The sequence below is a fragment of the Macrobrachium rosenbergii genome, chromosome 3 (assembly GCF_040412425.1).
Source record: "Macrobrachium rosenbergii isolate ZJJX-2024 chromosome 3, ASM4041242v1, whole genome shotgun sequence".
Classification (NCBI taxonomy): Eukaryota; Metazoa; Arthropoda; class Malacostraca; order Decapoda; family Palaemonidae; genus Macrobrachium; species Macrobrachium rosenbergii.
Genome location: NC_089743.1, coordinates 47,457,525 through 47,468,976, shown reverse-complemented (window position 1 = coordinate 47,468,976; position 11,452 = coordinate 47,457,525). Strand labels below are relative to the sequence as shown.

The window sequence follows — 11,452 nt, the reverse complement described above, 5'->3', positions numbered from 1 at the left end:
TCCCTTTTCTTTAGCATGCCAGTACAAAAGAGAGAGCACCTAATTCTTGGGCCCCATTTCTAATAGCCTTATCGGCACAAGAAAGTACCCCAAGCCATTGTACAACCTTTGTACCTTGAATCTTATTAGAGGGCGCAGAAACAGGTTGACCGGCTGTTATCGGGACATCTGAATCAGACAAACCTTCGGAAGCATAGACCAAAACTGCACAAGAGCTAGAAGTCACTGGGAAATCAGGAGCCACTGGGCACTCTGATCCCATTGGACGCTTAAGAGCTACTGGGAGCTCTGATCCCATGGGGTGATCTGCTCCCTTTGGACGTCTGTGAGTCACTTGGCACTCGGGAGCCAATGGGCGCTTGTGAGCCATTGGGAGCTCAGTATCCACTGGGAGCTCTCCATCACCATTGTCCCAATAGCTACAAGGGGGCTCTTGGTCCATATGGCGCTTATGAGGGATTGAAGTGTTCTGAACCTCCAATACATGCCTCTTCAAAGCCCTGGAGGAATCATGAAAATGCCAACTGCATCCTTTAGGCTCATTTGAATCTGAACCACTGGAAGATAAGGTGTGATCCACTAGGACACCTTACCAGCACATAGCCACTGAAACCTAGGAAATAGCAGCAGATTTGGTTGAGGGAGCAACTACTCGTGGGCAAACCCCACTGACCTTCCTTGGACTTACGGTTTGCCTCCTCCCAGGTGCAAGGGAGTTTAGTAGGACCTCCATCTAGGAGCACCGGTGGGACAAGTAGTCACCCCTCCACTGACACAACACTTGCACTGGGTTCACCACTTGCCTTGTCCAAAAGGACTCTTACTGAATCTTCTATTTGAGTGACTGTATTCACTAATGTGCCAAATTTCTTGTTGATCCGTGCTTCGAGACTGGCAATGGTACTAGGTTCAGAGAGATGGGAGCCAGGTAACGGAGTAGTGGGAAGTGCAAAAGAAGTAGGCATAGGCGAGCAAGTAGTCACAGGTGTTGAAAGGACCGGTTTAGGAGCGGAAGACACTGAAGTTCTAGCCTCGGCTCTAGCAGCCGTCTTTCATGTCTAGCCTTCTCTAGCTTATCTCAATGAGCGGTCAAAATTCCCCATTTAACTTCGTCCCAGTTTCTACATTCTTCGCATGTCAAGTCAGGAGAAAAAATTTGTCCTCAGCAATGAAAACATATTGAATAAGCATCATAATTAGAGGAAGTCAATCTATATCAGACACTCTTGGGTCTGATATAATAAGTCAAAAATCCACAAGAGTCTAAGCTAAGCATATCTAAGTTAAGAACCACAAAAGTCTAAGCTAAGCATATCTAAGTTAAGAAAACATAGCCCAGAGGCTACCAAAGTACAGAATACTTCACCAAATCCTTTGATAACAATCAAAACCATCTGGTGATTACTCCTGAACATCAAAACAAAGCTGCTGAACAACCGATGTATAGTTACTGAGTAGCAGAAATGAACTGAGCTCTTCAGCTATGTTGTACCTATACTGTACTTCCCCAGAAGTGGGCAGGGCACTTACCTGTACCAAAACAAAAGAGCACTACCGCAAATTTCAAATCTAAAGCAGCCGTTAAAGTAGAAACTAATAGCTATGTAATTACTTGATCAGTTACATATATAAAATCAATAGATTACACTTATATCAAAACATAATTAGCACATTTATGATTTGCAAAACATATCAGTTTAAACAAACCTTTAGGGAACAAATTTCAGATGTTCCATAAAATGCTGCTCTACTACAAGAAAGATGATGAAGATGATTTTGATATGGTGAAGAACTCTCATGTATATGACCAGGCCCTGAACAGTTATAGGTTGGATTCTTCCCCAGGTGTTTTGGAGTTCTACAAATGGATGGCAGATGAGGAAAGAATGCGTTATCGGTGACAGGATCCTGGTGGCTCTTAGAAAGCCCATATCTTGAAGTACTGGGTGAGAGACAACAGCTTATTTGACCTACATGATCACAAGGATTATCATGAATTTGACATAATGGTGCTTCATATGTCCCAACTCCTGGAGAAGTTTGAGGTTTTGTACAATTAGGTGACAACTGTAATGGTGAATGGTTAAAAACACTTGAGAAACTTGCATTGCTTGACGCATCTGAAGAAATACAAAGACTTGAATCATTACCAGCCACGAAGACGGGCAAAACTAAAGATGGGATCTTATGCTGTTCACAGTCATTTTGCCAACCATCATAACTAGGCTTTTTCTTTGGAATCTCAACAGCTTTATCCAATTCAATCTGATTTCTGTGAAAAAAATACAAATGAACCCTCAGAGAGCAAATGGAACCACTGTTTGAATCACGACCCATACTTGTATCACTAATCCCCTATAAATAAGCCAGTTTCTTAGCATCTTCCATAATAGCTTATCTCACCTTCACTTCAAAACGAAAATTACTGTAACTCAATTTTGGTGGGATCTTACCTACGGACCTACTAAAAATTCTGATACAAAAGTTACAACACACAGCAAATATCACAATTTTTTAAAGTAAATTGTATATTTCTTAACTTTACAAACCTGAGGTCCTTTACATTAGGAATTACTTTCAGCATACGCTGGAAACGGCCATTAAACTCTTGAGCAAGGTGGTTAGGCAGTAACTACCAACAGGTAGGTGGGAATAACCGCCTGCCCAGCTGTAAACATTCCAGTTTGCCTTTCGGTCCAGGTTCAGATTGAGGGGTGGCATGAGGTGGGCATAATATGTAATGTAAAGGACTGCAGGCTTCAGGTTTGTATAGTCACAAAAAATACAATTTACTTTCAAAAATTGTGATTTGTTCCAACACGATATACAAACCATCAATCCTTTACATTAGGAAGACTCACTGGTTGGAGGGAGGAATCTGAGTGAGTCTCCTGAACTGACTGGAGTTCTGCACACCTGGGCTACTCCTCCTGGTCGAAAGAGTGAGGAGGAGTGCCTGAGCCTCTGACATATTGATTGGAGTGTAAGAACTGCAAGATCAAATGTCAGATACTGGACCTTTTCGCATGAGTGAGGAAACGTGACTCATACGAAATAGCTGGAAGAATCTTAGAGTCTGAGGCAGTAAGGAAAAGCTGAGATAGGGTTTCCCTTATTGCCAGACTCTCCATCCTCCCCTTGCTAGAGGAAGGAGCAGAATTGCTTCTATGATTCTAGGAGAAAAATAGAACGGGTGCTCGATGTGTAGTCTTACCGCATCAGCGCCAGGTCCAGCACGTGTTGGTTCGAGTCCTATTCTCATCCCGAAGGAGGAGAAGTAGAAGGATGGGAAAGGAGGAGGAAGAAAGGCCAATCACTCTCGATATCCTTCTCACTTCCAGAACCAACACCTTAGGCGAGATGCTACTCGTCCTCTTGAAGGAGCCAAGTAAGAAGACACAACTTGTTGAGCAGCCAATACAGGGCAAAGGAAAAAAGGTTCCAAGGGCCTGTGGGAAAGACCATAGGAAGACAAGAGTGTGGTCTATGAGACCACGTCTTGCTTCCAGCCCAACAGAAACTTCCGGGATGAGAGGGATGTACCAAACTATCGGCTTCGTGAGCTCTCAGGTGGAAGGTACTGGTATCATCTTTGTCAGCTGCCGAGTACCTCCCTCGACTGCTTCACGAAGTCAGGAGGAAGATGTGTCCTTAGACACTTCTTCCTTGGGAGAGAGAGTACTAGCGAAAATGTTGACGACATCCAGGTTAGGAGTGTCAAGCCTTTTTGGAAAGTACCACAGCTCCCTAAAGGACAAAGTAATGAATGATCTGGATCATCGATACAAAGTCCAAGGAGGAGGGGAACAAGGACGACTCAAACCCGACAATAGATGCCAAAGGATTTGGGGTCCACCTACGACATCTGAGAAGGAGTCCGAGGTATTGATCCCCCTCACCTGTTCTTCCATCTTCTACGCCAAGGCCGGAGCAAGATGAGAGATGGTCCTACGAGGGCACATCTCTATCCGACGACTCTCGTAAGGGTGCGTGCAGCATGGGAGAGGAACCCTAAACGAGTCACATGTCATCCAGGGAACAGTTCCCTGGGACAGCAAGACCAAAGAAGCTTCTCATCCATAGCTAAATCTTGACTGAGGAGAAGAAGGCTACTTCTGATAGAAGACTAGGTTGCAAGGCCCTACGTTCTTTACAAATAAAAGGGAAAGAAGCAACCCTAAACAGAGAAGACGAGGAAGTCCAGACTTGAAGAGCTGCTCTGACCCGAGAAGGAGTTCCACAATGACACCCACCAGTGAAGACAGCTCCAGTCCCTGGGAGTGTTGCAGAGGACTTCAAGAGATATCCAGCTATAGCCGCTGCCGCTCGGCGAGAAAGCCTATGCTTGCAAGGGAAGCTGGAAGGTCTCCCAGTCCTGAACACACCGGGATGTAGCTGCTACAGGAGGTTGGGTCAAGCACAATTCTTCTCAATGCCTCGGCTATCAGGTCGGGCGAGAGGCGAAGTCTTCCGGCATTTGTCTGTAACTTGGGGTGAGCAATGCTTGAGAACCCCTAGCGAAACAGACAAATACAGAGGGAAAAATGTAGATATCAAGTTCCCAGAAAGACAGCATGCCCTGCCTTAGCGGCCCCTGGGTCTGGTATGAAGGAGCAAGAAAAAACTACCGACTTGTGCAGGGAGGCAACACAAAAATGGTAGGGATTTCTCAATTGAGCAATCTCTTCGTGAATCTTCGAGTGAGCAGCACGTTCCATCCCAATCACTCAAACCCGAGGCCAAGCTCACCTGCCAATACATCCCCACCGTTGATGCATCTGGCTAATTGAGATGTTGAGTGCTCAATAGAACACTTGAGTACCTGCAAATGTCGACAGATGAAACAGGCGGAAAAAAACTATTCCCTCTTGTTTGTCGACAAATGCCACTACAGTACTGTGGTTTGTTGTTCAACGAACACTGAGTGTCGCAAAACTCATCCTGAACTCTCGGAAGGCCAGAAGGCTGCCTTGAGCCCAGGACGGTGATGAGAAGGTACTAATCGTCTCAGTCACACACCTTCAAGACAAAGTCTTACAGGTGTGTGCCTATTCCTCGATCGGTGAATCTGTAAGTAGACACACGATGTGAGGGGAATATGCAAGCATATTCGAAGGTTCCTTCAATCAAACATTAGCCTAACTCCTTCCTCATACTTCAAAGAGGAAAGAAGGACCGAGGAATAGAAGCAGACTTCCATTCTCCGGCATGGGGAAGCTTCTGCAAGATGACAGGATACCGAGACAATTAGCTCTAGCCGGGCTTAGCTCTAGCTGGGCTGGCATTTCCTGAATCGGGAGCACGGGAGAGGAAGCGAGATGATAAGAATTGCCGAGACCTAAGGGAAATAGATACTTCTCCTGAAGGAATCCATTCCCAGGTCTCGGCAATGTTGCTGCCAGCTCCAGAGACTTTATAAGTATCATTTCATCCAGGAATCTGCAGTAAGAGAACTTCTTCCCAGTCGATACTTCTTTCTCTCTTCCCTTCTTCCCTCCTCCCTTATGGGAAAGAGGGTGGAAAGAGACACAGTTATGCACACTTTCCTAGAAGGGTAGGAGAGGGCTATGTTCCGCAATCTTCTATCGAAGCCTGGGACTTCTTAGGAGTTGAGGGGGGGCTGGTTTGAACTTGAGGTCGAGTCGAGATGACTAAGACCCCAAGGTCTTGGCCATTGTCCAAAGGACAAGGCAGTGCCCTGGTACGAACCTTGATTATCGAGGTTTCTGTCAAATCTGCAAGAGAAAGGCAGAACCAGGTAAGGTTCGTTCCTAAGGGTCGAGCCAACTCAGGACTTACGAAACTGGAGGTCCGAATTGGGACAAAGTCCTTCTTCTTAGCACCAGAATTGCCCACAGAACTGCAGTCAGTCAGACCCTGTCAAGGCAGGGGAGAAGCTTGGTGTCTCAACCTGAATGAACTCCTTCTCCAAAGAAAAGAGTTCATCTGGTCGAGAATGCTCTCGGAATCAAGGACTGCAGCGGCTCCCAACACTCTCAGCCCCTCGGGAACCGCAAGGGTTGCGGGTGATGAAGATTATTCATTGGGGAGTCGTGGTCCTGTCCCGGGGATCCTCACGCTGACGAATCGGCGTGAAGTTCTCCGAAAAACGAGGGCAATTACAACTTGAGGAGGAAGACCCTTACTGCTTCCCAAGCGTGAAACTCTGTACCTCTCCCCTTGGAGGGAGCCTTGACAGATCCCATGACACCCTCCTCGGCTACTTGGTTGTACCACAAGAGAATTAGGTGACCAACACCCTAAGCACGCCAGGAAGCCAAACTCCAAAGAGCTCTCTCTGTCCATCTCATGCCTCTCGGAACAACTGAGAGGAAAAGAGAACAGGTGAGGAGAAAGAGTACCCCTACCTGTCCTGCCAGTAAGAACAGCATGAGAGGTGGACCATGAGCAATACTCAACTGAAGGAGATTATTGCCACACGGGGGAAGAAGAGCACTTGTGCCGTGGCAAAGCGCTTTCCTGGGAAGAGCAAAAAGTTCACTCGAACATAGCTGAGAACCCAATTCGGAAAAAAAAGAGTGGGGCCGAGCCGATCACGCGAACGCGATCCAAACTGGGAGGCAAGCGGAGCAAGCCAAGCCAATCTCGCAAGCACAACCAAGGGCTGGGTGGGGCAAGCAAGCCGAGCCAGTCTCATAAGTGCGACCAGGGGCCGGAGCCGAGCAGATCGAGCGAACACAATCGGATCTGGACAGGACGGAACTCGTCTGAAGTGAACTATTGCTAGTTTCCTGAACTCTAAACTCCTTCAAGGCCGAGGCCCCTTGAGGAGAAGGTTCAAAGGGGAATTCTGTGTCTGCTATCCTGTATGCTCGAACCCTAAGGTTCAAGACACAAGTAAGAAACCCGGCCGAGCAACCGAAGCAGCTGGCAGGCAGTATCAAGACACCTGGCGTCTCAGCACCCAAACATCTGGGTGTCTCAGCACTTTTTCTCGTCCTGTGCCTCTCCTCAGGAGAGTGCTCGTGATTTATAGAATTCAAGCTACCCACGAGACTCCCAAAAATCGGGAGCGGCTGCTTTCAGTTTCCTAAGAGATCTAAAGAGCCAGGCACAGAACCAGTCTTAGATGCAGACTTCCAAGACTGGCAACGAGGGCACGGCCTCTCGAGGCTGCGCTCTCACGGCCCCCAAAACGCCAGACCCCACAAGAGAATGCGAACTGGTTCCCGCACGTGGGTGGGAAGAGCCAACGAGAGAAACTTGTCTCCTGGAAGAGAGTCAGTCCCTTAGAAGTCCTGCAGGACTCCTGAAGGGAATATCTTCCCTGCTTCTTCTGGTGTTCGACCCGACAGGATCAAGACACCAGGCTGGGAACCCGACCAAGCACTGGCAAGCACTCGGGGAAGCACTTGTGGTGCTGGCAGGAAGAGCTGAGACACCTGGGTGCCTCGGCCCTTTCTCTCGCACTGCCCCCAAACTAGGCCAAGGAAATACTCTCCAGACCAGATTGGGATACTCAATATTCCATAGAATCTCGAGCACTCGGAGCGGCTCACAAACGAGCGCCCAAAGCAGTCCCCGTCTTGGAGGAGGAGCCTCTAGGACTGGGAACGGGATCGCAAACCGAGGTCTGCGCGCCCGCGGCTTCTGAAACACAAAACCCAGGGGTATGCAAATCGGTTTCCTAACCTGAAGGTCTGGAAGAGCCAACGAGAGACCCACTGCCTCCTCAGAAGAAGGCAGTCCTTAGACGTCCAAGGACATCAAGGGGAAGAAGCAGCCTTCCTCCCCTTCGGCAGACGGAGGTCTGTCCAATTCCTGGGACTTCCTTGGACCTCGGGAGAGGAAGGGAAGAGGCAGCAGAAGACGAAATTGAAGATAAGATGAAGAAGACGATGGCTACTTCCACAGGGCAACTTCCTTTCACTCCACTCCGACATCTTCTACAGGATGGTGGACACGAAACATGGTAACCTCCAGAGCGGTTAGGCAGGAACACAATGGAAGCAGCCCAGGACACCAACACCGGAAGCGGCAGGCATGATCAGGACAGCTGATGCAGGAGCTACGGCAGAGGTTCGGAAGGCAGGAGCTACTGCAACGGCCAGGAACGTCACTTCCACAAGGCGACTTCCTTCACCTTCACGCAGACATCCTCTACAAGATGGCGGACATCGTAACCTCCAGGGCAGCTGGCAGGAACACAAAGGAAGTGGTAGATACTGCCTAACCACCTTGCTCAAGAATTTAACGGCCATTTCCAGTCTACACTGAAAGTAATTCCTAAGGTAAAGGACCGACAGTTTGTATATCGTGTTGGAGCAAATGTATGTATATATATATATATATATATATATATATATATATATATATATATATATATATATATATATATATATATATATATATATATATACACATATATCTATATATATATACATATACATATATATATATACAGTATATATATATATATATATATATATATATATATATATATATATATATATATATATATATATATATATATATATATATAATATATATATATATATATATATATATATATATATATATATATATATATATATATATATATATATATATATATATATATATATATATATATATATATATATATATATATATATATATATATATATATATATTATATATATATATATATATATATATATATATATATATATATATATATATATATATATATATATATATATAATGTATCTTGAATCACGAAAACATGGAACGTGATGAATATATAAATAAAAGATAAAATCCAATGAAGGAAACGGAAACACTGGAGTGCTGTGAGGCCTTTCGATGCTATGTCCTTTACTTAGCAGACTGAAGAAATATAAATGTATGTTTACCAAGAAAGCTCATATAAATGACAGATGGGGATTATAAAGGAAACATATGTACCTGGAATCCAACACAAACGAAAAATTAGTAGAACTGCCAAAACAGGATTAAATATTTAAGAGGTAATTTGAATAACCAGGTACCATCCATTAAGTTTACGTTAGAATTAGAAAAAGACAATTGCCTCCCTTTCTTATATGTTTTAATACATAGAGAACCATTTCAATGTAAATTCAGTATTTATAAGAAACCAACCAACAACTTAACTTATGTCCATTTTTATTCAGGCCATCACCTCAACATCAAAATATCAATTTTTTCCTCTATGTTTTACGAGCCTTGCGCATTGTCAGTCCCCAGTATTTGGATAAAGAAATTGAATACATAAGAAAAATAGGGACAGATTTATGTTATCCTTCACATATACTAGATATTTGTTATAACAAAGCCCACAAAAAGTTTTATAGTGAAAGTAACATGAAGAAAGAAACCCCTAAGAACATTCTTAGCTTGCCTTATTTTAGTGGTTTTGAAAGCATAAAATCATTGTTGAAACCTTTTAATGTAAACCTCGTTTTTTCTTATAATAACACACTCAAAAGAATGTTAATAAAAAATAGCCCTAAAGAAAACAACAACATAATATATAAAATTCCATGTTTGGATTGCCCCTCTTTTCATATTGGCCAATCTAGCAAAGATTTACATGTACGTATTAAGCAACATAAGTATTCAGTCAAAACTGGACAAGCATCCAACGCTATATTCATTCAAGTGAAAACTCTCACAGGATAAATTGGACTGAAAGTTCAGTGATTGCCATATCGAAAGATTTCTCTTCAAGAAATCTATTGGAGTCCGCTATTATCCAGCTTACTTCCAGCTGTAATTTTAATCTTAGCCCTGGCATGTATTATTTGGACCCCTGTATTAGAAAAATGTTCAGGAATGACCTAAAAGATAAAATAACTGACTTAATTACAAGTAAGCTACTTGATATATATTTTCTATATATATATCCGTATGTTTAATACAATTTTTTATTTGTAAAAATGTTCATCTTGCAAAAAGTTATTATTGTTTACAAAAAAAAAAAGAGAATTATTGTGTTGTACTAAAAATTTTTAGGTGGTCAGTCACGAACCTGTATAATCTTTTAATTGTCCTGTCCCTGCTCCTGAACAGCTGATCCTAATCCTTTGTAAAAACCTCTTAAATATTTAATCCTGTTTTGGCAGTTCTACTAATTCTTCAATTGTGTTGGATTCCAGGTACATATGTTTCCTTTATAATCCCCATCTGTCATTTATATGAGCTTTCTTGGTAAACATACTTTTATATTTCTTCAGTCTGCTAAGTAAAGGACATAGCGTCGAAAGGCCTCACAGCACTCCAGTGTTTCTGTTTCCTTCATGGATTTTATCTTTATATATATATATGAAGTTTTCATAATAAAACTAATATTGTAATACTTACCTGAACACCTGAATTAGCCCTTAATCCCACTAGCCCGAACAACTCTCAACTACCCATCCCGCTATAGTGGGAATTTTAACAGCCAGCGTTACCAACGCTGCAGGTAAAATCTTGTCACTTGAGCTACCATAACAAACGGTTGGCAACGCTGACACAGGTGTGCGCCGACACGCCCCATTTTCGTCAATTGCTTTATTCAAGGTCAAAATTGATGTGGGGAAGGAGGGTGGAAATCATTCAGGTGTTCAGGTAAGTATTACAATATTAGTTTTATTATGAAAACTTCATATTGCAATACACTTCCTGAACACCTGAATTAGCCTGATTAACAACATTTAGAGGAGGAGGGATCAATTCTATTGCACGCCCCTTTGACAACCGCAGAGATGGTAGCTCACCAATCTGCTCTGCATAAGATATCCATTTAGCCAAACACTCACCATATCAATCAATGGTTTCAGTGAAGAGACCTGTTGGAGAGTACTTTGATCGAGTCAGGTCAGTACTCTCGGCTAGGATACCTATCTAGTTAAACACTCACCTTATCAATTGTTGCTTTTGGTGATGAGACATGATGGAAAGTACTTTGATCGCCGTCAGGTCCGTACTGTCTCAGTCCATCGACCTCCCATGTGGTTCTTCAGAACCTCTCATGTATGGAGGAGTACGGTGACCTCCCATGTGGCTATTCATAGCCTCTCATGTATGGAGGTATGGTGCCGACAAAATAAGGTCCGACGATCGACGAGCAAAAAAGTATCTCGGTGCCGATGAAATAGCCTAGCCTACTAGAGTACCCCCTTGGACTCTAGTAGGGAAACTATCAAAGACTAAGATACTTAAAACGTACTAAACCTAAGTTCATGTGATTATATTATCACTGTTGCCTAAGAATTCTAAAGACTAAAAGGAATTCCTCTATCTGGTTAACCTAAGAATCTCTTCACTATGCGACTACCGCATCAGCTAAATAAACGCCCCTAGAAAATAGACTTTACCGCTAATGTGCCCTAAGAGAATAACCCTCCGCACTAAGCGAATACCACCTCAGCTAAATGAATGCACCTTAGATAATAGACTTCGCCGCTACACGAGCAAAATAGTGCGACATCTCATGATCTCAGTTATT

General features: G+C 43.5%; 1 protein-coding gene across 1 annotated transcript in view; it reads right to left on the bottom strand.

Moving 5' to 3' along the window:
• Positions 1 to 11,452, bottom strand: part of LOC136855124 (uncharacterized) — a 174,356-nt gene that overhangs the window by 135,231 nt on the left and 27,673 nt on the right. The window contains exon 3 of the mRNA XM_067131979.1: positions 1,708 to 2,272. Coding sequence (XP_066988080.1) covers positions 1,708 to 2,272 — 565 coding nt within the window. The remainder of the gene's footprint in view (positions 1 to 1,707; positions 2,273 to 11,452) is intronic.